Raw genomic sequence first — 27,109 nt, 5'->3', positions numbered from 1 at the left:
GCCTGAGTAGTTTCAATGACTTGGTTATGTCTCAGAGAGTCGCTGGCTGAATCGAAACAGTCACGTTACTTTCCTTGTTTGGAATTTTCTTGTTCTCTCTGTGGGGTCTAAAAGGCGAGTTTTAGATGCACTCTACCATTTAAACTGAACAAAGAAGAAAGAAAGAAAATGTCTCAAGCAAACATGGCAAAATGTTTGTGACTTGAATCTAAGTGGTAGATCCTTCTTTGTCTTTAAGACTTCATGTATTTTTCAGAATAATCTTTTGTTTCTTTTAAGTAGATCTGAGATGACAAGATTATATTCCTAGGAAAACTACATAACTTTCCAACAGTTTATTCAGTGAGAGTAGAGGTGGGGAAGTAAGAATTTGTCTCAGGGATGAAAGAAAGTCAAGTTCCTTCACACAGAGAAATGCTGGCACATTTGCTCTTGAAAAACTCCCGCTTATCCAGAGCGAAAGGAAATAAGAACACACTGAGAGTCAGGACATAAGTCAAACAAGGGTAATCATCTAACTTACTTGTCTCTGTGATTATATTTCTCTGCAAACAAAGTGTTAGATCTTTCTTCAAAACACACAAATTAAGCAACTTGATGTGGCCTTGCAAGTTAAAAACCCACAAAGAATAATGGATGTCCCAGAATATGTCTGGAGTACCCTGCATTTCAGAGAAACAACACTGGCCCTTGGGCTGTTCAGATGAGATCCTCCTTTCTCCACAGAGTGAATGTCTTATGGGGAGGCACTCACTCTGCCCATCTCACGCAGCTTGGTGAGCATCACAACGATGGTGGAATTGTGCTCCCAGAGCATCCGCCAGAAGTCTTCAGTGGTCTCTGCCAAGGGCCCCTGGGTAGCAATGTAGGCTTTCTGTTGTCTGAATCACAGAGAATTAAAATATCATGTTTAAGTAATCAGAAAACAAGCAAAGGTTCACAACTGATATATAAACATGAAACCCCATAATAGAAAATGAAAACGTACTCTTAATGCAATTGCAGTAAGTTTCCATTAAGACTGTGTGACCAAATAAGAACATTTAATACATTTTTGGGATTTCGCTAAAGAAATTGCTTAGTTAATATTATGCTGTGTATCTTTATCATTATTATTTAAATGTTCATGCAATGATAATAGCTCAATTTTATATGTCATACAAATCATTTAACAAACAATTATGTGGGTTCATTTTGTAGAAATGATTCTTACACAATCTATTAAATGCATGAAATATGGTACAAAGTTAGCTCTTTTGTTAACTCCTTCCACATCCAAACAGCTTCTGAAAGAAGTGTTTAGAAGGCCAGATTAAAAATTTCATGACTACTTCTTACTCCTATTCAAAATAATAAAAAGCAAATTCTAAGGGACTGAATGCTGACCTATGCAGAAAGAAAAAGCTTTGAATTGAGATGAAATTCATTCTGGCTATGAAACTAGGGCACATGTAAATATCAAGGCTTTGGACTGTTAGGGGAACAAGAGTATATACCTGTATCCATCAATAAAACTGGCATTGATGTAATCAGATCCTTCCACTCCTCGGATCGGCTGCAGGCATACCCTTGTGGATTCATATGGCATAATATTAACAAGGCGATTTTTGAATTTATTACATGGAAGATTGGCACTGATGAATCTTGAGGTGTGAGCTTTAGAGCTGGCTAGACGCTGTTGAATAGAAAAAAAAGGTAAAACAAAACAAAGATGATTTTAACCTATGGTTTGAATACATCATGCCCGAGATTTTCTCTTTAGATATAAAGTTTTCATTTACGATAAAGCAAATCATTTTTCAAACTGTACTGCTTTTCACTTCTACCTAATGACTCCATATAGCCTACTGAATTTTTAAGTATTATGTTCTGAGAGTATGATCTCTCAGTTTAAATTAAGGTACAAGAGAGTTCAAGGTATTGTTAGAAAGGCAGAGAACAGAAATGGGAAAGAGGAAGAGTATTTTATAGTCAGACACCTGAGAAGGTCAAGTGAATCTTGTAATTTCGCAAATCTGAAAGATGAAGACAGTGAAGCCACTACTCAAAGACAATTCCCGAATGACTTGCTCCTGACTTACCACATCATATCCAACGTCATACCTTAAATTCAAGCTCCATTCCTGTGACATTCTCTCCTGTTTCTATTTGTGTCAGCTTCTGAATGTAGGCATACAAGTTTCTAGCTGGCACTTCGGTATTTCCACAAGTCACTGCTTCTAACAGTGCATCGTGGATAAAGATGTACTGGTCTTCTGTTTGAACCATATAATTCCTCTGGGCTCTCATTAAAGTTACATGGCCATAAATATCTACAGTTTTTTCATGCTTTATTCTTTCTAACATGGCATCTATTACGATGAAACAACCAGTTCGGCCAACTCCCGCACTACACGGAAAACAAAGAGAAAAGTAAAGTCCAAATAAATCTATCAGGAAACCAAAACATAATAAAATTTTTTTCATTATCCTTACTAAATAGGTTTCAAACTCATTAATTCTACTCAAATAGCTGTTGTGATGATTTGGGAGTACTCTAAAGTCAAAAGTCTTATCAAGTTACCATAACCAGAGGGTAGGGAATAAAATATAAAGAAAAATTAGTTTGGTTTCAAAATGTAAAAATATTAAATCCATGCTCTTGGATCATGTAACACAAGATGGACATTATTTTGAGGATACTAAGGAAAAAAAACCCACAGGCTTTGTTTATATTAGAAGACATAAAAAAAACTGCTCAAGATATGATTAGGCTATATATTTTTTGCAAACCATCTTAGACTATTTTCATTTGGTTTACAAAAACAAAAACAAAATATAAATCACTCAAGTTGAAACGTTTCATACTCTAAAACTCAGCAACTAAGTTCTAAACCCAACCTAGTGAGAAGTATATAATTAAAATATTAAAATGTCATTGCACACTAAAAACAGTGCAGGGTATTCTCAGTGGAAAGAAATTCTTAATAAAATGCAATCACTAGAGAGTGTGGGTGTGTTTCTTGGTTTTACTCCCTTTTCTTACACAGTTGAATGTATTTTGGAATTCCAGATGAAATTCAAGTATTTTGTGTGGGAAAATAAAAGCCTCAATCTTCGTTATTGAAGAAGCTCTGAGGCATTTTTTAAACTCCATTACTCCTGGACTTATGGGTCATTTTCCAGTTGGTGGAAACCAATTCAATGAAAAGGAGGTGAGCGAATCATCAAAGCAGAAAGACAAGATCTGTTGTTCCAAGAAGACAATCTAATTTATTAAACTGGATTACTGAGTCATATACTTTGAAATGCCCAACATTGGGCTTTCCTTAAGCGTTGAATAGAATACTAACAAAATAACACATCCGTGTTCTTAAATCTCAAGGTTAGCTTGGTTTGCCTCATTTTTATCAAACCCTTTAGTCTGAGTCCAGTTCATGTGTTAAGTATGGTTGAATCCAACATGCTTTTCTCCTTCTGATCATGGATGTTAGCCTGGGTGGGAAACATGTAATTAATGGGAATAGATATATATCACCATATTCAGACACCAAGGGACAACCTCCTTCATTAGCTAAATGTCACTGCTTCCTGTCACTTGTATGTCTATGTGTTCATTTATTTGTCCATCTATTCATCAATGTATCCATCTCATCATTCAATGAATAATGAAGTACTTTGGTAAGTAACATAGGGGATGCAATATTAAAGGTGATTTAGATCCTACTTTTAAAGCTCAGTGTCTATCAATGGAGATAATACTTACACAACTAATACAATACAAAAAAAAGGATGTGCTGTTTTTGTGCAAGAGGTAGCATTTGAATAAGCACTTGAAGGACCGAAGAAAAGAAAAAACGTACAGTAAAAGAAAAGGAATGGCCTCTGCAATCATACTGCTGGCTCTGAGAGCTACACGTGAAACTTCATAGGTCTAGTGAGGCTTTTGTGCAAAGAATGTACCAGAACTCCAAATGAATGAGTTTAATGAGCACTAGGGTGCCTGACTCAACTGAAATGGCAATTTCACTCTATTCCTTTCTCTGTTTCTTTACACGTGGCTGCAAGGTGGTCAATGAGCATTAATGAACAATACCTTTCTTTACTACTGAGTAGTACAGATCAAATCCAGCTTCCTTGCAGGAATCCTGAAGTTTGAGGTTTACAGACTAGGTGAAGTGGACATGCTATAACCACTATTTACAAATTTCTTACTTTTTTATGACCTCTCAGACATAAGAAATGGCTGTCAGTAGTCTGGATACCTCTGGATACCGATTTTATGACTACATTTAAGGTCTAAACCACAAAGTTACACGACACTGAGATGTAATGCAAAAGCCTTCTGGGACAAAGAGTCTTAGAAATGATTACACATTCTTAGCACAAAATAATTAGAAACCCAAGACCTGAGATCTACGAAGTCCCATTCTATTTAGTTCATTCTATGAAATAAACCGGTGACATGGCCAGTTTTCCCTAACACTCCTCACCTCCTCCCTCCCTCACCCCAGGAAGGATTAACCACCCTCTGTCCCAGATTACTTGAGGGGTGTTTTAAATACCACTCTACTGCAGCACCTGTCACATCACACTGCTGGTTGGTCTGGTAGGGCCGCTTTCCATAAATACAAGAGCATGTCTCAGGGGCAGCAACCGTATGCTCTGCTATCTGTGTGTTGCCTGCACACTGGACATGTAGTCAGTGTTCAGCAATGTTTGTGAAATACATGAGTGGTTTGGTGATTGGCATGGGAAGCCTCATGTAGTGAGCAGCCCATCCAGGCTGAGTAAACCTACTGAGGATCAGGATTCTCAAGTTGTGAAATAAATCCTCCATAGGATGAAGGTTCAGACTGCAGAGGATTGCCCCACAAAGGTTTTGACAGGGAAGAGGGCGATGGGAAAATGCTTTGAGCAGACCCCATGTCTTGGTCTCCTGACATGCCATCACATTGCAATCAAGAGAAAGTAAGACTTAACCTGGAAAAAGCAGGCAAGCCACAGGTTTGGCAGGTTAAGTCTATGAGTAATATGTTTTTTTTTTTCTGTGTTGCCTTTCTATGTTGTTTTCAGTTTAACCATGCATTGTTTCTAACTAGATACAACTTCATGCCATCCTTCCTGGGGGGAACCACACTGAAAGCTTTATAACTGGACCCTGCATATCAAGCCAATTCTAAATAATGGCAAGAATGCTTTCTCAAAATATGCATCAGGGACCATTCAAATGTCTGGATGATGCATAGTTCTATATTCCTGCAGAAATATACCACAGGAACCTTTGCAAAATTGGTAGGAATAACTCCAGCTCCAACAATGTCAACCTCTTCATTGTGGTAATGGGTGAGGAAAAAAATCAAGTATGTGCATGAATCTAAAACATGCATTGTGGGAAGGAACAAAAGAGGCTATGAATTGTGCAAAAGCTATTTTTTTCTCCCCAAAACACAAAATATTGTTAACTGCCCAGTATTCCTGTCATATGGGTGACAGGGAAGGAGGTGACCCTTGGAACTGCAGTGCTACCTCTTCTCTGGGACGAAGCCTTCTTGAGGGCTTTAAACATTTTGTACCTTGAAGTAAGACCATGAGTTTTAAGATACTTTTTCCAGGACCCAGTGGGTGCCCTTGAAGAAGTCAACTTTTCCCTGTATTCCCAGTTTCCTTAAATCATGGGAGTGATAATTAACTCTAGTTAACTATCTAGTATGACTTCAGGCTGAATTAAAGGTACCAAGTGTTTTGCAAACATAAAGGAAAAGGCAGTTATTTGGTGGGTGCAAACTCGGTTTTAAAATTCTACCTCCGGAGCTGACGAGGAGGGACAGGCAACGCGAAGAGTGGGTGAATGGCAGAGCTCCCGAAGGACCATCTGACATCAGGCTTTCGAAGATCTGGCTTTCATGCGCCCCTCAGGCTACTCTCCCTTGTCTCCCTGTGTTTCTAATAAGGTGATACTTCACCCCACGTTAGAGTTACTTTCTGCCTCCACATATACTGTTGTGGTAAAGGAGACGGCAGGAAAGCCCAATCCCACCGCACTGCTTGGTTCCCTGGGAGGCAGTCAGCGAATGTCTGCACGGTGCCTTTCCCCTTCTGTGATTCACGACGCTTGGACTGCCTTGAGGTCATACGGCGAAGGGTAAACGGCCAAACAGGGACCCAAATGCAGGTTCTGAGGTGCTAAACTTTAGCACCCTGCCTCACGGCACCATGAAAGCTTCTCATTGCTTTCTGCCGTTTGAGTCAGCAACAATTGCCAGGTACAGAGACCTTGGGGCTGACCCCACTGTAAAGTACCTATGATAGTGTTTAACTGCCTCTAATGTCATTTCCTTGAAAAGCCTTTCTTCCTTGGTTTCTACGACACTGACTGAGGGAGTTTGGGAGATGTCAGATACCCCCTTGAGATTGGTGGTAGAAAAGAGGAAATTTTATAATTATCTAAAAGACAAAAAAAAAAAAATAACCTGAAACATGTAGCACGTGGAATTAGCCAACGAGAACTGCGACTCATGTGCAGTGGTTCCGTGTCCTCCGTGACAGGGCAGAGCTCCTATCAGGTTGGAAACCCGTATCAAAGATAAACCCTAAACAGCATCTTCAGAAACCTCCCGCATCCCTTCAGATGGTGCCTCACTAAGTAATGTTCTGGTTTTTGTTTTTTTTTTCTCATTTTTTTTCTGCTTGATTCCTGTGCTGATCATCCTCTTGCCTCTCTGGGTTTTTCCATCTGTATCTCTTTCTCTAATTTACATAACCACTGCCAGCCCCCCAAATGTGAATAATGTCCCCACAGTTCTGTACTCCTTTCTCTCATTCCCCTCGATGGGTTAACAAGAATCTTCAAAAAGAAAAGATGTCTGATGTGATAGCCCTTTTTTGGAGCATCAGGGGAGACCTACATTTCAAACTGTCCTTAAGTTTCTCTGGAAATGAATAGATTCCAAAATTAGTCAGCATCTTGACTGTTCAACTCTGCTCTTCCCACTCTCAGTCTCTTTCCTTGACATTCAGGTCTAAAATTTAACAGTCAGCTAGAACTATTTTTGCCTCTTATCCTACACAATAATAAATTAGAAACTTCTGTGCATTCAACCCATACAATTTTATTCAACTATTCATCAATGGTGTGCTGGAGCTGGTGAGAGCCAGCTGTTAAATTCTCAAAAATTTTGCTCAAATAAATACATTAAAAATAAAGATAATACTTAAAACACTTGCTTCCTAATTATTTCACATTTATACTCTTGAGGTGAAAATATTATATAATAGTATGTACTGAGTATTTCTCCCGAGCTTTGCACTCAGCGATGTCACATTTGTAGTTTGAAATGCGATGTTGTCAATGTACTTACATGAAGGAAAATAGCAACTACTACTTCCCCCTCCAGCCTTCCACCCTCCACCCCATTTATCCATTCCCACCTTCCAGGAACAGACAGGAAAGTGCCCATTACTTTGCTGTTCTATCCACATTTGCTGTACACTCTTTCAGAAGGCTCTGCAGGCTATTACCCCACAAATATTTGAGAGCCCACCGTATGCTAAGACACCAGGGAAGTGATAACCAAAACAAACATGGTCCTTTCCTCATGAGGATTATATTTTAGTGGGGGAATTAGATATTAAGTAATCTGGAGTTAAATATGTAAGTATAAATTTTAACAACTGATGTGAGGGTGACTCTGCAGGATGCAGAGTCTGAGGAAGTGTCACTTAAATTGATACCTGTTAGGGACTGAATTCTGTCCCTTCAAAATCCCTATGTTGAAGTCCTGACCCCAATGTGACTGTATTCAGAGAAGGGATCGTTAGGAAGGTGATTAAGGTTAAGTGAGGCCATAAGGCTGGGGCCCTGATCCAGTAGGACTAGTGTCCTTACAAGAATAGAAAAAGACACCAGATGTCTCTCTCTGTCTCTCTCTCTCTGTGCATATGCACAGAAGAAAAGCCATGTGAGGACACAGCTAGAAGGCGGCCACCTTAAGTGAAGAGGGAAAGTCTCACCAGAAATCAACCCTGACAGCACCTTCATCTTGGACTTCTGGCCTCGTGAACTGGGAGACAATAAATTTCTGGTGTTTAAGGCACCCGCACTGCAGTACTTTATTATCGCAGCTCTTGCAGACTAACACAATACCTAACAGAGAAGCCAGCGTAGCTGGAAGGCAGTGAGGAAAAAGGGTGTGCTTCATACCTTTATTTTCCATTTTAAGGATTGTTAATATTTTTATTCAATGTATAACCCTTTAACAAATTATTTAAAATCTGTTAACTTGCTCATAGTTCACTGTGATGACATGATTTATCTATTCTTGAGCTCCTTAATATACCTCTTGGTGCCCTGGAATATGTCTTTGAATGATGCTTCACATAAAATATGAATGGATAGTATTATTTTTGATGCCTTGCATATCTGAGAAATTCTTTATTTGCCTTTACATAGGACCAAGAATTTGGTTATTTGCAGGATTACTGGACTCCAATATCATCTCTTCAAACTTTAAATATATTGCTCTAGTTTCTTCCTCTGCATTTTGAAGAAGTCATAGGCTAGTCAGATTTTTGATCTTTTAACAGCAATGTTTGTCTCATGTACTTGTGGTTTTTTCCCTTAGAGGTTCAAAAATTTCATCTGGATGTGTCTTAGGCACTGGTATCACCGTTAAAACTGCCTGTTTTAATGGAGTTTTATTACAAGACTCATAGCTTTACCTCAGCTCCTGGCAAGCACAGCATCTTTGAAGCTCTGCCACCTCTGGGCCTTCGCTGATATAGGTCCTTCCTACTTGTTATCATGTCTACCTGTTGATATGTACCTTTCTTCAAGATTCATCTCACCTGCTGCATCCTTGATCAAGAATTGATCAAGGTTTATTCCTCCTTGGAGCCCTTTGGCAATTCAGACTTCCTTATCAGCAGCTGCCTTAGCTTATTTTTGTCTTCTGGCTATTATCTTCATGCCAGCTGATAATCTCCTTGGGGGGAGGACATCAGGTGACTGTCTCCACTGTGTTGAAATTTTCTCATGGCAATTTCCTTGCCAGGAAATCAAAGGTACTCAAGTTGAGTTGCAAACTTTTAAAAATACAAGTTTAAAGATATTAGGCCCTCTTCTGGATCAATGACAAATATAGATATCAAGGGAGTTCTTATAATTTGATGAGATGGAAACAACCTGTGCTTACGCTTTACTCCAGTTGCTCCGAAATAATAAATGTCAGGCACTACCTTTTTCTTAAGAAATTGAACACTGAAAATTCAGAGCTTTTAAAAGTATGCCAGACTACTCTTGTTTGAATTTCCAAGTTCTCATAGCAGCACATATTTCACTTCCTTCTCCAATTTGCTCTATTTTTCATCCATCAGTATCTGAGTGCAGTGCACCTCTCAAAATGAAGGATTGTAGTTCTACAAGCAAATGCATTTTTCTTTGATCCTGGAGAACTCAGTTCCCCACAGCAGCAATAATGATGAAACCCTATTTAGTGCTGTTTGTTTTTCATCATTTTAACAGCCTTCAACCAGAAACACGATAAGAACAGCAAACCTGATAAACCACCCTTATTTTTATCTGTTTTCTGTCGGAGTAGTTGCCAAGCACAGAGACAAATTTTTCTGAGTATCTTTTTTAAAAAAAGAGTGCATAACCCTGTGCTTCAGGCTGAGGCCAGCACAATTTAGCCCATTTATTATGTTACAGAAAATTCTAGCAAAAAAGGGAAGAAGATAGCATTTTTAAATCAAATCTAGCATAAGGTTGGTCCCTATTGCCCTTGAAGTAAAACCAACTTTCTAAGTTACCTTCCAGTGAGGACAATGATTCCTGTAAAGCAAACCAAATTATTAACCAACTTTTGCCACAAAAAACAACAAAACAATGGTTTCAGTGAGCAATAGACATTCAAGTGTTTACAAGCAGAAAGACTATGCAATCCATTAAACAAGTTCGCCTACTAGGAAATTGTTATTACTTCAATATTATCATTCATCCAATTACAACATTTGTTTTCAATTTCTGAAAACATGATTGAGTTAGTCCCACGAGTTGAAATATGCTTAATGTCCCGTGATGCGATACGGTAGTAATGTGGAAAAGGAAAACATTAAGAGGCATAAGGGGACTATTGTGTACTAAAATCATTCTGTGGATGTGCTTAAAAGTTGGCTTCTCTGATTAATCTGGTGGAGTTTTAATGCTGACCCTTTACGGATACTTCAATGATCTGGCAAAGAAAGACAACAGAATTAGGAGATTTCACAGACCATTTAGTTGGGTGCAAAGACAGTAAAATATGGACCAAAAATCATGGTGAGCATTTTGTACATATATCTGCTCATAATTTGAGTGTATATTACAGTTCTGCTATAATAAAAATGGCATTTATGAACTGCAAGAATATTTACAAAAGACATCTATGAGAATGGATTGAGTTTTATGACTGAGGTTTAAAGGAGTAATCAAATGACTATCCTAATAAAGCTGTGATGTGATCCTGAAATGGCTGCCAGTTGAAACTCCTCTTTTTTGTTAAAAATGAATATATTAACTTAATATTCAGCTATATTGGGCTTCTCTAGAATATTTGGGGCTCTCTACAAAATGTAACCCATAAATATTTTCGTATTACATCCTCTGGCATCTCTTACCTAGAATGGCCAGAGAAATTATACAGATTTCTTTGACATAACTATTCAAACTATTCATCTGCCTAATTCACTTTCATATATTATTATAAATATAATACGTTCTTTTGAACAAATTGTCATTGAAACGCAATAGAATTTATCCCTCCTGTAAAACACAGGCTATAGAGCTTATGTGGTATGGTTGTTTGGTAGGGCAATTTCTCAATGCTCATTAAAATTTTAAGTGCACATATTCTTTGACACAGCACCTCTGCTTCTAGAAGTCTTTCATGGAAGTATGTGTGATGTGTGTACATATGCACAGAGAATCTTAGAAAGGGAGTTTCACTGCAGCATTATTTGAAATAACAAATTAGGTAAAACAGTTACAGTGACTAAGGAAATGGTTAAATAAACTATGGTATATAAATACCAAGAATACTATGTAACAGTTAAAGGAATGAGGTAAATCTTTAAATTGACCAGAAGTTTCTAAGACACTGTTGAGCCTATCTAAATATGTTGCTGAACAATATATTACCGGCAATATATTATATATTGCCACTTACATTTTTTAAAAAGCCCGTACAAGATTATATATTTTTATATGCATACATGCTGATGCCTAGAATTTGATCTGCAGATACCCTAATTCTGTGAGGGTGGTGGTAAGAGGCAACTTTCACCTTAGTTGAAGTGTTTGATTTTTTGTTTTTAAGCAAGGACAAAATAATCATGTAGTAATGGAATTAAAAAGAAATATCAAATAATGGGTAAAAATTTACCACTTTAAAAATATTAAGGATCAATCAACAGTTGAGGCCCCGAAGGGGTGGAGAGAGAAGGTGAACTCCTATTCATCTAGCTTAAGAATATCATCCATCCATTGGTGGATTCTTAGGACAAGTCTGGGTGATGCTGACATGACAGCTCATACAGCCTGGAGTTGTTCTTATCGTCCAGTGCTGGCTTTTAAGGAAAGAGTTTCAGAAAGCAGGCAGATACAGAAGACATCATAGAGGAGGAGAATACTTAGTAAAGAGTTAGAATAAGCAAAAGTTTGGATAAAATGACTCAGAACCTTGATCTCTCTAGAAAGAAGTAACATTGCACTCTTGGGTGGCACCCTCGATGCCCGAAGTTCACACTTCACCAACAGAGAAGAACCAGAGACGGAGCATGGGGCAATATCCTACTCTAGCATATTGAGAGATCACGAGCGACCTCATCACATCATATTCCCTCAGGACATTTAATTTTTCCCATGATGGGTGAAGGGGGATTTCTTGAACAGATCTACAGAAAACAATCTACATGGGCCTAATCTGTTTTTTCCCCCTAAGTATGTTGACTCAAACAGAAATCCTCCAAAGATTTCTGTGTGATCTTGGCTCTGTCCCAACATTATCTGCCAAACACATTTCCTATTACTCTTAAAATGTGATGTTCAAGAAAAATTAGAAGGCTAATATGTCTATAAAGATCACCTGAATATGCCACAGCAGGTGTTATTTTAAGGATGGAGAGAGGAGGCAGAAACAGACTCATTTGGCCCTGATAATTGGTAGTTGACTTGAATCTGAATGAGGTCAATTGAATGATGCTATTGAATTATAAGGAACTGTATCATTTTCAGAGAAATTTTCTTTGCAGATGTCCATATCATTTCAGTCTATATTCTAAATTTTATCTCGAATGACACAAACGTATCCACATTTTGGAAGTGGATATACTGTTAATCAGGTCTGCCATGTAAAACTGCATAGATTGTGTATTTCTCAACCCAAAGAAAGTAACAATCATGTAGACGAGAATGTATACAATCCATTCAGCGCACATAGCAGGTTCACCATTAGCAGCATAAATGCTATTATTACTCCTGACTCTGGTTAAACAGAGTCAAATATGTTTTTTTGCAAGATACTCACATTAGCAGCTTTATTTTGATCGTTTTGCAAAGCATATCAACATTTTCTCAAAATGGCAAGATATTGGGGGAGGGGTTGTGTTTTTGCTTTTTAAAAATGTTATTTCATTTAAACATAAATGGTCCAGTGGTTTTGAGGATTCTAAGTCAGGTGTTATAAACTGATAGCTCCATGTTTTGTTTCGTCCTTTCATTTGATTCCTACAAGCTTTTTTAAGGCAGTGCAAAGACAGGAAATTTGGTTGCACAATACAACCAATTTACCTACTGTCTTACACAGTCCCTGCATTGCCTATTCATCTCACCATGAAGATGTCCAGCAGGCCTCTCTGTTGTTGTCCCCCAGGGGCCTGATCTTGGTTCTGAAACTCACAGTATTTCTGAAATAAGGCATCAGTATTCCTCACCAACTCTTTCAACTCATTTGTTTGCTTAGATTTTTTTGAAGGAGGAAACTGAAAGCTAGGCAGAGTTAGGAATTTGACCAAGATCACAGGACTGTTACTAGCAGAGCTGAGACCTGAGTCCTCTTCTTTCCCAGACTCATATCTTCATACTTCCAGCAATGGATTTTACTGAAAATAGATGACAGTTTTACTTGGAGGTTCCCCAGATGGACCCAAGGTTATGATTCTATCAATTTAGGCTATAAGAATGTTGGTCCAAAGGAGAGATGCTGTGCTTGAAATTGTCCTTTACTTGAAAAATTAGATTCCCCACTCTGTTCAACTATCTGAAGAAAAATGAATTAGATGCCCTTTGAAAGACTATCACAGTAGATCTATATGTACTTGGCTATGTATTAACTAGTTGTATCAATGTCAGCTCTATGGGTTTCAGATAGATGGGTGACTTACAGTAAGTGTAATAATCATACAAGTTGATGGCATAATTAATGAAGTTAGTATTATGTGTACTTAGAATGACATACTGGTCACATTTGAGGATGGGCATAGAGAGGACAGGCTTTGTCTCTTGTGCAGGGCAATGTCAGAAATGGAAGACACAGCCACAAGGCTGGGGCACTGAAGAGATGAAACATTATAGTCAATAATCAATTCAATAAATACAAAATGAGATGTTCCACTTCTGTATATCAATCACCACACAATGTACCGCCAGGTATTTATGCATTATTTTTGTCTATCCAAGTGATCTTTCTACATTGCTAGGCAGTGTTAAAACCAGCTTCTGGGTTCTGCTACAGAGACTGCAGTTCAGTAGGTCTGGAGTGGAACCCAAGATTGTGCACTTCCAACAGGCTCCAAAGTGATGCTGACTCTGCTGGTCTGTGGGCCACACTTTGGGTAACAAGGATACAGAGACATTCCTCTAATATGTTTTGAGTAAACAAGGACAAAAAAATGTATTAAATATACTCCTAATTATCTGTGCATGTGTGTACATGTGTGTATTTTTAAATCTTGTTCTCTCTTTCATATAGGTTTTTGACCTAATTGAGTTAAAACTTCAATGCAAAGAGGACAATGTAAAGATTGCTTTCAAAAACATGAGGTTTGCTTTCTTTTAAGGCCAAATACTTTAATATCTCCAGATATCTGCAAACATATAGAATTATCTTATAATAAAACTCAGATGCCAGAAGCCCACCTTGCAAGTTTTCTTTTCAAGAAACAACCCCAATTCGAGCAAATCAGATACCATGTAATAAGACTCAAAACTATTTTTCCAAGACAGAAAGAAAAATATCCAAGCAATAGAACTCTGATTGGAAAGACACACAATACAAAGATAACAGAACTATTTTTAAGTTTCATTTTATGACTGGGGGCACAGCAAAATAGTTTGAAATAGAAAGTTTTCATGCTGATTACATGAAATCAAAATACACTCTGTTCAAAGGCAGCCAACATGAAAAAACAATGCAGCCTCGTTTAGGCCATGAATTTCAGTGTCTGTCTGGAAATATTTCAAAATATACTGCAGGTACAGCTGAGAAAACTCAGTGATACCCTTGTCCAGATCTCAGCTATTATGTTATAAAAATATTTTCACATTCCCTGCAGATGTCTAGATTCCTTTCTTCACTAGTAATTTTAATTCAGAACTCATTATTGACAGCTGTTTGTTCTGATAGAACCTAATTGCTATTTTACCAGACTCAGCTGCAAGCAGAATGATTTCCTTTCCCTTATAGAGTATATTAAATATAAACATAGGCAGGAAAAAAAATAACCAATTAACTAAATACGTGTACATAAAATGATTCATTGAGAGCAATGATCAAGTAATGTATGTAACTGCAACATAGGTCAAAGGAAATTACAGCACTTACAGTTTACCGTATTAAATATAATTATATGGAAATATTCAGAAGCATTAAAATATATAGATGATGAGCAGCAGCATGTGACAACTTACCCTTTTATTAAAGAAACTTATAAATCACCGTGTTTGAGTAATTGACAGGCATTTAACATAAAGACACCGATCTGGCAAACTGTATACATAGACTCAAAGATGTCTGCCAAAACTGACACCAGTCAGGAGGAATCTCGCATGCTATGGGATCATTTTGCTGTACAGATAATCCTTTCTTTGAAGGGCAGAGTTTCTAGGGACACACCAAGTCTCCTCACTCTCTAATAACTGGTATAGATGAGCTGCTTTCCCTAACTATTATAAGAGGAATAAGAATTCACTGAAGTCAAACTGTTCCCTCTGGAAGCTTCCCTCTGAAGGCAAGCCTCATTTTAGCAGCTCCCCAAGAGACACAGGAACAGCTTGGTGATGTTCATTATATCAAATGCATCAGCAGCCTCATTCACAGAGTTTAGGACCATCCTGGGAACCCGAGCTGCCTTCCTTAGTGGACTGGAACCCCTCACAGAGGGGCAAACCAAGGGCTGGACCCAACAGACCATAGAAGCAGCAAATATAATGCATCTGAGAAGAGCAATAGCTAGTTTGGTTTCCTATCTGTCTGCTCTGGGCATGGAAAGAATGTGATGATCAGGGACGAGCAAACTGCTCCTTGGTAAGGATTCCATTCAAGGAAGAGAACTTTTTCATAACATCAGGGACACTACATGGTGTTTCTCTTTCTGGGAAGGGACTAAATGCTTTTCTTTTCAGACTTAATCTACCTCATATAGGGAGGAAGACATTGGGAATGGGATGCTTATTATCCTGATGATTCTCAGGGAGGCAGCATACATTTCCATTAATACCAGACATAATGCTAATTAGAATGCAATCCCCAGACTCAACATTTACAAAGCTTTTCATAATGAATGTGTTCTACAGGGCTCATGCCCACAAAATCTGGTCCATAGCCTACTCCCAGCCTCCATCCCCACAGTCAAGTAATATTGGAAGCCACTTTATATGGCATTTAAGAATAATGCTACTACCCTTTATTATTAACTATATAACACAAATCATTAAACTATTTAAAATTGTTGCATGGCTTTGCTTCTGGAATTGTTTTGTATGACACTTCCACTCAGTCTTCACTTTTCCAAATTACTGAGTGTCTTTTTATGTGCGACATAGATTTAGGGGAAAGGGATGCAGTGGTGAACTCCCAGACACCATTTCTGACCTCATATCTTTAATGGTTAGACTTTACTGTCCAGGGAAGAAATTCAGTTTTTGCCCATGATTAAATACTTACAATTAAAATGCCCATTTGATTTCTTAAAGGTTCACCTTTTACTGATTGAAATAATTTAAACACCATTTACATCAATGGATTGATTATCCAAACAGAAAATCAATACAGAAACAGTGGTTTTGAATGTCCAAATGGATCAGATAGATACATACAGAACAATACATCCAAAAACAGCAGAATATATGCACTTTCCAAGTGCACATGGGACATTCTCCAGGATCGATCACATGTTAGGCCACAAAACAAGTCTCAATAAATTTAGATGAGTGAAATCGTACAACAGGATGAAACTAGAAATCAATTACAGAAAAAAAAAAGGGAAAAAAAACACATGGAGGCTAAGTGGCATGGTACCAAACAACCAGTGTGTCAACAAATAAATTACAGTAAATAACTAAAATAGAAATAGAATAATTCAGTATCTTTAGGATGTGGCAAAAGCAGTTCTGAGAGGAAAGTTCATAGAATTTACAGGCCTAACTCAATAGACAAGAAAAATCTCAAACAATCCAACCCTACACCCAAAAGAACTGGAAAAAGAAGAACAAGCAAAGCCAGAAGTTAGTAGAAGGAAGGAAATAAATATCAGAATAGAAATAAGTGAAATAGAGACAAAAAAAATCAGTGACACTAACAGCTATTTCTTTGAACAGGTAAACAAATTGATAAACCCTTAGACTCATCAAGAAGAGTGAGGACTCAAGTAAAATCAGAAATAAAAGATGAGAAGTTACAAGTGACACCTAAAAATACAAAAGATTAAAAGACATTACAATAACAAATAATACGCCAACAAATTAGACAACCTAAAAGAAATGAATAAATTCCTAAAACATGCAATCTCTCAAAATTGAGCCAGGAAGAGGTAGAAAATCTGAGTATACTAATTAATTACTGGTAACAATATTGAAGTGGTAATCAAAAAACTCCCAACAAACAAAAAACCAGGACCAGATGGCTTACTAGGAGAATTCTACCAAACATTTAAATAAGAGTTAATACCTATCCTCCTCTCCTCCTTAGAAGAGTCCAGAAAAATAAAAATATGAAGAAAAGCTGTCAAATTTATTCTATAAGACCAGCATCACCTTGATACAAAACCAGATAATGACACTACTCCTGCCCCCCCAAATAAAATTAAAGACTGATGTCCCTGAGGAACATGCATGCAAAAATCAACAAAATACTAGCAAACCAAACTTAAAAATACATGAAAAAGATCATTCACCATGACCATGTAGGAGTTATTCCAGGGATACAAGGATGGCTCAATATCCACAAATTAATACCACATTAACAAAAGGAAGGATAAAAACCATATGGCTATCTCAATAAATGCTGAAAAAGTATCTGACAAAATTCAACATCCATTTATGATATAAGTCTCTACAATGTGGATACAGAGGGAATATTCCTCAACATAATAAAGTTCATACATGACAAACTCAAGTCTAATATCATACTCAATGGTAAAAAGCTAAAACCATTTCCTCCAAGATTAGGAACATGAGAAGAATGCTTACTCTTACCACTTTTACTCAGCATAGTACCAGAAGTCCTAGCCATAGCAACCAGGCAAGAAAAAGAAATAAAAGGCATCCAAATTGATATGGATGAAGTAAATTGTGAGTATTTGCTGATGATATGCTATTTGCAGATGATATGATATGATATAGAAAATGCTAAAAATTTTACCAAAAACTATTAGAATTAAAAATGAATTCAGTAAAGTTTCAGGATATGAAATCAATATACAGAAATCTCTTATATTTCTGTATACAAAAATGAACAGAAAGAGAAATCAACAAAACAACCCTATTTATAATTCCATAAAAAAGAATAAAATGCCTAGTAATGAATTTAACTAAAAAGGTGAAAGACCTGTACTCTGAAAACTATAAGGAATCTGATGAAAGAAAATGAAGATAACACCGATAAATGGAAAGCTATTCCAAGCTTCCTCATGATAGGAAGATTTAATACTCTTAAAATGGTCATACTGCCCAGAGCCATCAATGCAATCCCTATCAAAATACCAGTGACATATTTTTACAGAATTATAGCAAATAATATAAAAATTTTTGTAGAACCATAAAAGATCCCAGATAGCCAAAGCCATCTTAAGAAAGAAGAACAAAGCTGGAGGTATCACACTCCTAATTTCAAATGACACTACAAAGCTATGGTAATCAAAACAGTATGGTACCAGCACAAGAACAGATATATAGAGTAATGGAACAGAATAGAGAGCCCAGAAATAAACCCATGTGTTTATGGTTAATATATGACAAATGAGGCAAGAGATTACAATGGGGAAATGACAGTCTTCCTCAGTAAATGGTGCTGGGAAAACTGGATAGTCACATGGAAAATGATGACAGTAGATCATTGTCTTATACCATACACAAAAATTGGCTGTAAATGGATTAAATACTTAAATATAAGATCTGAAATTATAAAACTCCTAGAAACAATATAGATAATAAACTTTTCAACGTTAACATTAATAATGTTTTTCTGAACATGTTTCCCTAGGCAAGGGAAACAGGGCAAAACTAAACAAGTAGGACTACATCAAACTACAAAAGCTTCTGTATACAGCAAAGAAAATCATCAATAAAACCAAAAGGCAACCCACTGTATGGGAGAACACATTTGCAAATAATATATGCAATAAGGGGTTAATATCCAAAATACATAAAGAACTCATACAACTCAACACCCATAAAAACAAACAATCCAATTTAAAAATAGGCAGAGCATCTGAATAGACATTTTTCCAAAGAAGACATATAGAAGGCAAACAGGCACATGAAAAGATGCTTAACATCAATTATCATCAGGGCAATGCAAATCACAACCACAAGGAGGTATCACCTCACACCAGTCAGAATGGCTAATATCAAAAAGACAAGAAAGAACAAATGCTGGCAAGGATGTGGATAAAAGGGAATCCTTCCACATTGATGTTAGGATTGCAAATTGGTGTAACCACTATTGACGACAGTATGGAGGTTTCTCAAAAAACTAAAAATAGAAATACCATATGACCCAGCCATTCCACTTCTGGAAATTAATCTGAAGAAAACAAAATCACTAATCCAAAAAGGTATATGCACTCCTATATTTATCAAAGCATTATTTACAATAACCAAGATATGGAAAAAACACAAGTGTCCACCAATAGCTGAATGGATAAAGAAGATGCCATACATATATACAAGGGGATATTCCTTGGCCATAAAAAACACTGAAATGTTGCCATTTGTGGCAATGTGGATGACATGCTAAGTGAAATGTCAAAGACAAAAACCATATGATTTCACTTATATGTAGGTTATAAAAAATAAAACAAAGAAAACTGAAATGGACCGATGAACACAAAGAACAGACATGTGGTCACCATAGGGGAGGGGGCTTAAGGGGATGGGTGGAAAAGATGAAGGGGGAAAAATTAGTGAGAATGTTTGATATCTTAACCTGGGTGATGGTTACATGAGCATATATACACTAAGATATGTACATTTTATTGTATGTATCTTATAGTTAATTATATTTAATTAATTATATTCAATATAAAATATAATAAATAAATATCTAGAATGTTAAAAAAAATCAAATGACCACAGAGGCTAGAAGGAATAATACAGAGTGTGATTTACTTATTCAGTGGAATGCTACACAATGAAGATGAACACTCTCCAGATACCTGCAACAACATAACAAACAATGCTGAGCTAAAATAAAGTCGCAAAAGATCACAGATAGCATGATTCTATTTGTTTGAGAAATTCAAAATTTATATATACTTTGAAATAATCTATGCTGTTTAGAAAGATTATAAAAATAGATTATAGAAATAATCTACACTGTTTAATCAGACAAGCTTATGAAAGTGTAAATGTCTAGAAAAAAGTGTGGACATGATTACTGTGAAATCAGGAAGGGGTTCACTCTCAAGATAGAAAAAGGAGTTATTGATATATAAAGTGGTATGGAAACTTTTACTTTGAATGTAGTGTTACTGTTTTGATTTTTGTTTTTGCTACATGGATCCTCCAATTAAAATCAGTTGTTAAAATGTTAATGTAATTAATTCATGTACCTGTAAATGTGCATGCACCATGTATAATGTAAAACTGCTAGAAAATAAAATAATTTAAACATAATTAAAGAATTGACTGAGTTGAAACTATTTTGTTTTCACAGAAGAATGACAGGGAAAGTAGTCTCTGATATGATATGCTCATTTTATGCAAATTTTAGGGCCTCCAAATTTCAACCTATAGTTTGACCAATGGAAAGCGCATGGACAATCTGGATCTTCTAACTTCAAGCTGTGTGATATTAAGTCATTCATTTATCCTCTCTGAGACTCAGTTTTCTCATCTGTAAAATATAAACTAATTGCTTAAGGTTACCATAAGGCTAGTGTTGGCAAAATACATTGTAATTAATAGATTCTTGATAAATATTAATTTTCTTACTCTCCTTTTTCATGTGATTTAAGAACCTAGAGTTGAATATTTTAATTAAGTTGGCCTGATGGCAATAATAGACATGTACCCTTTCTAATCTTGCATGTTTACTTAAAGACTTATACTAATTTATTAGTAGTATAGTTTATTTTTATTAGAATATTAGAATTTTTGAAACAATATTACATTTTATTTCCTGATTTCTATCCTCTCAGAAAAAAAAATGTCTTACACAACTGAATCACATTTTAGACTTGGAAGGGGTATTAGAGTTGACCTAATCCAATGGTTCTCCAAGTACAGGCCCCTTAGTGGCACATCAGCCTTATTTGGGAACTTACTAGACTAGACATGCAAATTTCAATCTACAGAAAGAATCAGAAACTCTGGAGGTGGGGCCATGTTATCTGATGCCTGCGGAAGTTTAAGAACCACCAATCCAAGTCCATCCCTTACATTTTACAGATGGAGAGACTGAGTGACCAGATACCCACTCATCAGGACAGAAGTGACATCCTCCGCCTCAGCTGCCACTGCTTTGCTTGTGCTAAAGTTCTCTTTTCCTTCCCTCATCTCAAGTAACAATTGGTTTTGGTATTGTATGTTCTTCTCCATATGCATATAAACATCTATATGCATTTTATGTGATCCCCATTTAACAAAGTAAACAATCCAGGCTCTCCCTTTCCTCCAGAAAGCCTCATGCACCAAGTTCACTCAAGGCTAGGAGACTATTCTCTAGGATATTTGTGCTCTTCTGTGTGTCACCATGTCTGTTCCAAAAGAACCAGTTATTTTAGTTCACTATTTAATTTAGCATAAGCTGATGAGATATGCTTATAAAATAAGCAAGGTGTTTCTGTGAGGCTATGTTAACTGCTTTGGGAGGACTCACTAGAAGTGATTTATATGCTCTCTCTCCCCCCAAAGTACTGTTGAATTAGGTATTGGTAAGAGAGCTATAAATAAGTGGAAAATAATGTATAAAAATCTAGAAGGATTCTATACTTACGTTGCTTCCAGGCCATTAAGTGCTTTGTCTGTATTAAATATAGTAAAGCTGCTAACCATAGGTCCCACTCAAAGAATAGTTCTTAGTCTTAAATTTAAAAACCAATAAATTCATACACACATATATATTTGAAGTTAATTTTAACTGTATGTGTAATTTTTAGGGCTCTTTGTTTTAACTGAATTTTTCTCTAAATGACCAACTCTTAACTGACTACATATACCAAGATTTCTTCTGAATGGCCTTGATTATTTTCGATATCTTCATATATGTTGTTACAAGTTCTTCGAGGGAGATGCCATACTGTCCCATCTCCATACTGCATAGCTTAGAGTTCTGTACAGTTTAGTTTTAATGAATATTTATTGATTATATTTATTTATACATTTTATTGAGTGCTGCTGGTTGAACAGCCAATTTCTCTTAGTTCCTGGTCCTGTTTTATCACTGTGAGCCGGATTATCTTTAATGATAGCAGTTCCTACAGTCTTTTGAGAAATTCCAAGGGAGACAAAAAGAGTTCTATGTTTAAGTAAGTGGCAGAAATTCCCTCTTGGAGGTTCACAATGGAAATGAGTATTTTATAGGTTTGAGGAACTCTGTTGGAAGGTAATTTGTCTTAGTTTAACCCATACTTATTTGACTGTAGAAAAATCTCCCTCACATATAACATCTTAATGATTCAGAGCACAACATATACCGATGAGGTATTCCGAATTTTCTGAGTGGCTTGCCTACTTATGTTCAAACCATAATTATGTTTTTTGAGTTTCTTTCCAAATTCTTGTAGAACCCAGAATGGGTCTGAGAATCATTGGTCAGACTATACATGCTGATAATTGCCTGGGAAATGGTCAATATTTGGATTTGTTAAACTGCTGATTTTATTTATCTTTTGTTTTCCTCTTTTTTCTAAGTTAGGTAGCTAATCAGTTCTGAATCCAGCTCTACTTTTATAGATTAAAAGAAATAAGCTTTAGCCAGGGGAGTGTGAAGCCCTGGATGTTAAATAAGAATGGTAGGGCCAATGATAAGCTGAGCCTTAAAAAAAAATAGCAATCACTCAAAAATAAGAGTACTGAATATAAAAAAAATTGTCTGCAAGCCAAAAGTTGCTAAGGGCAATTTTAGAAACAAGCTCTCCAAAGAGGGAGGTCGTTTCAATAGTTTGGAATCATTTTAAAACCTGATGCCATTAAGACTTTAGAAAAGTGGTGTAAGCAACAGGTTGTAGCAGCATAAGAGATATAGTCCAGGACTACTTAACCTAGAATTGAGAAAGTGTAATGAGTGCCCTTTACATTAAATTTGTTCATGGAAATTGAACATTTACCCTCAATAAGGCTTTTAAGGTTATTAAAGTCTCAAATCTTGAATGGCAGTTATGCAATGAGTTTCTTTTTAAAAAATAGACAGTTAATTGTCATAAACACTGCCTGAAATGTTGATACGTGAAGCTGGGTGATGGTCTCTAGGGGTTCATTATATACTCTCTCTACTTTTGTCTATGTTTGAAAATGTCAAGACCAAAAAAGTTTAGGAAGATCAGCCTCTTTTTTCCCCTAAGATAAAGCTCTTTCTAAATGCAGGGCCCTTAATGGGCAGAAGCAATCAAGAGATGTTTCAGAACCCCAACCTAGCTCCAATAGGTAGGATTGGACCTAAATTTCTTATATCATAGTCAAAATGCAGCTTTAAAAGTAATAATTTCAGAAGTGTTACTTGATAAGATTACCCATATAGAAACACAGGCAGGCAATTCAGCAAAAGACACGATGACCACCTTAGGAATTGTTGTACCTTTTTACATTGTGTATGCCACAAAAATTCACTCTAAAAATGACTTCCATGCATAATTATTATCTCAGTATTTTAAAATGTGTTTACTCCTAAGCCTTTAGCAAATATAAACACAATAATAAAGGCATACTACTCTTATAACTAGACTACATTCAGAGTTTCTTACTGAATTCTCAAAAAGGTTTTGCTAAGCTTTTGGTTTTAACTATTGTGCCTTACAAACGTAAGTTTGCATTTAATTCAACCAAGATAATAAATGAATTTCAGTCTGTAGTACATGAGAGAAAATAGTCTGAAGCCAAATTAATCATTTCCAGACACATAGAAGAGGGATGAAATGCTAACCATAGATTGTAAAGGATTTGTGAGGTTTGCAACATGATTGGTTATGGTTTTTCAAACGTAAGTAGTGAGCATGAGTCCAGACTGAGCAAGACACTCTGTTCAATTGATTAGAATTAGAGTTCAGTAAGGTTTACTGAGACTTTTATTCATTAAATTAATTGGTTTTTCTCATTTTGTTTTTACCTTTTGAACCTCTTCACCCATTTTTCCCACACCCTACCCCCTGCTTCTGATAACCACCAATCTGTTCTCTGTATCTATAAGCTTGTTTTTGTTTTAAGATCCCACATATAAGTAAGAGCATATAGTATTTGTCTTTGTCTGGAATGACTGATCACCTGTGAATGCAAGTTGGGACTGAATTTGAAGAGATTTAGAGAAAACTTCTATTTCTTCTGGAACTGCTAACTGATTTTTTTGTCATTGTTATCTGTGTTTTATTTTGTTTTGTTTTTGTGTTTTTACCTTGTTGGATTCAAAACCATTCCCAGATTTGTATGTAAGAGGTATGGGTTGAGGTGCCTTTTTCTATACATCTATGATTTTTCACCCTACTGCCATGGTCTCTGGCCATAAAGAGCAGAGCTGAGTGGGCAGAGCCTCTCTTGTTACTGAGGCAGGGCTGTTGCCCGAATATAGATTATCTGATGTTGGGTTTTTGATTCCACTATCCTTTAAGACTAGGTTCAGATTGAAAAGTATAAGTAAATATAAAAAGCAAATGTACAAAGGATGCAACCTCAATAGGTCACAAAGGCAAGCCTCTAAATTTTATCAAGAGCAAGTTTTTACATTTTAATATGGACAAAGGACAATCATGAATCATCTCAAAATAGGTGTGTTTCAGACATGTCCTAGAATCCTAGTAAAACTCAAACTCTTCCTAGTGCAGTTCATATGTAGTAGAGAATTCTAAAATGCAAAGTAATAAATGAGCTCCTGGATCTTAAAGCTTTCATTGGAAGTGTGTGCTAATAAAAAAATATGACTTCACTATATATTTGGCTCTCAGGCTAAAAAATGGAAAAATAAGAGACATTGGAGTGCCCTAAAACTATGAGATTTGTGCCAATTACTTGCCTGAGTGAGTTTCTATTTGTCTATTTCTCACAAATTCATAGTTTTAGGGCAGTCCAATATTTTCTCCTCTGCTTTCCTACCCACTTCATAGATTGGCAGAAGAACCTGTATTTTGGGTTACACTTAGGGTTTGGTCTTCTCATTCAGTCCTGTGGAGGAAATTCATTTTGCACCTAACCAGCATGATGAGATAGAGCAGTGAGAAATATGGGGGGCACCACAGGGGCTTTGCAGGGTCATCTTTGGGCTGAAAAGTTTGATGAAATAACACTGGTGGGGGCTGGTGTGGGGGGTCCAGTGCCTTAGACTCTTAAAACTGTTTCTTTCCTCCCAGGCATCTGCTGTGCCCCTAGAGAGAGTTTTTGTTTGCTTAATTTATCATCATTTAGTTTGTCTTTAGCACAGAGACTATACATGCATGCTTTTATTTCAAAAAGGAGTGTCTTCTGATTTTGGTGTCACTTCATACATTTCTGCAATAAGAAGTTCTCTCAGCAGCTGCACTTACTTTAGAAACACAAATGTACATTATTAATGTTATTTATCGAGGCAAAGGGTTTAAAAACACTTGCTAAAACATTTGTTTATTTACATGAAAGATTGCCGAGTTTTGTACAGCTAGATTTAAGGCATATAACAAACACTGAGTGTGTGAAAGAAATATAAGTGATTCCAGCAGATGGCGGGTCAGAAGCAAAGGGACTGCAAGTGCAAGAAATAGCACAAATCCAAACGGAGAAGTCTGAATGGCTATAATTGTAACACATCTACACTAGAATGAACATCATTTACATTACGTTAAGAAATATAAGGGCAGATTCTTATCTTATGCGAGCATGTTACACAAAATGGGTATTTGGCACATGGATTGCTATCCAGCAATACACTACACAGTTGTTATTTCTGTTTCAGCAGAAAAACAATATTGACACATTTCTTTCTCTCTGTGCTTCCTCCTGTATTCAGCAGGAGAGGGAACAATAGCATGTGTGGCGCTTGGCTGCAGCCTGAGATGAGGAAATTGTGGCTGATGAGCCTCGCAGGCATATGGACACTAAAAAGCTCACGCTACAGCCCATAGCACAGCCAGGCTAGAGCTCCGGTGGGAGTGGCAGACACACAAGGCAGCCACCGCGAACCAGAGCAGGGCTGCCAAGACAGCATGTAAAGTCACTTTTTAGTAGCCTGAAGTGGTTTCCACCATCACGGCTCGGGGCACTACCACAGGGCAGGATGAGTTTATCTCCTGACATTTTTTGCTCCCTCCCTCTGGCATCCCTCTGCCATGTTCTGCTGCCCTGGCCCTTCCTGGGCACCCAGCACATTTGGGCTGCTGCCGAACTCTGCATCTGCCCTTCCAGTCATGGGCCTGAAGGTCTGTGATACTTACTGGGTTCTAATGCATCAAAATTACCTGCTCCAACCATCGTAGTTCCTAAAATAGTGCCTCCTGCCGTTTTACAGGTGTTTCCTGATTATTTTCCTAATTGAGCTAGAAAATGTTAAGGAACTCTTTAATCAAAATAATTTGAACACAATTAAAAGGATCGTAATACAGTGGGAATCATATTGGATTAGTGGTCAGAAGACTTAAGGCCAGCTAGAGTTTATGGGAAATGTGTCAACCTCCTTGGGCCTAATTTTATTTTCTTATCTCTGAAATTAAAAAGAGAGGGTGGTGAGCCAGAGAGAACAGAGAAGGGGGAAGAAGTGGGGAAACAGAGAAAAAGGGAGAGAAGGAGGGAAGTGAGGGCTGTCTGTGATGCTTGAAATGTCTCTTCCAGGTCTATGATTCACTGAATGGATTATATTCCTGGAGTTTTTGAGTTTAAAAAGAAGCCTATTAATCCTAATAAATCTGAAATTACAGGATGATGAAAAGGAAATATTTTTGAAATGGAATATTATGTGGATAAAGAGTACAGGTTTTCCTCATCATGCAAGCTGATGTTTCAGCAAAAATAATCTGGTAGCAGTTATGAAATAAATTACATTAACTTTTCCTTCACTTAAAAAAATGTATTTCATATATTAACAAGAAAAACCCTATATTGTAGGTGGGGTGGGCTTGGGGATTTTTTTGTCCCTCTCATCCAGCTCAGGAGAGAAATTCACAGTGGTCTTAGCCAAGCTGGTGAGAGTGGAGGGGTGAGCTCTGCTAGCCCAGTAAATAAGGTTCAGCAATGCAGAACTCAGTGGTGGAATAAATGAGCTCA

General features: G+C 36.8%; 1 protein-coding gene across 30 annotated transcripts in view; it reads right to left on the bottom strand.

Annotated features, from left to right (window-relative positions):
* Nucleotides 1-27,109, bottom strand: part of PTPRD (protein tyrosine phosphatase receptor type D) — a 2,165,650-nt gene that overhangs the window by 15,033 nt on the left and 2,123,508 nt on the right. For all 30 annotated transcript variants that reach the window (XM_073228519.1, XM_073228521.1, XM_073228522.1 and 27 more), the window contains 3 exons: nucleotides 2,104-2,389; nucleotides 1,497-1,675; nucleotides 755-881 (listed from right to left, as the gene is read on the bottom strand). In XM_073228519.1, coding sequence (XP_073084620.1) covers nucleotides 755-881; nucleotides 1,497-1,675; nucleotides 2,104-2,389 — 592 coding nt within the window. The remainder of the gene's footprint in view (nucleotides 1-754; nucleotides 882-1,496; nucleotides 1,676-2,103; nucleotides 2,390-27,109) is intronic.

The sequence above is a fragment of the Manis javanica genome, chromosome 2 (assembly GCF_040802235.1).
Source record: "Manis javanica isolate MJ-LG chromosome 2, MJ_LKY, whole genome shotgun sequence".
NCBI lineage: Eukaryota > Metazoa > Chordata > Mammalia > Pholidota > Manidae > Manis > Manis javanica.
Note: the sequence above shows the minus strand (reverse complement) of the source record. Positions and strands in the feature narration are given on the sequence as shown.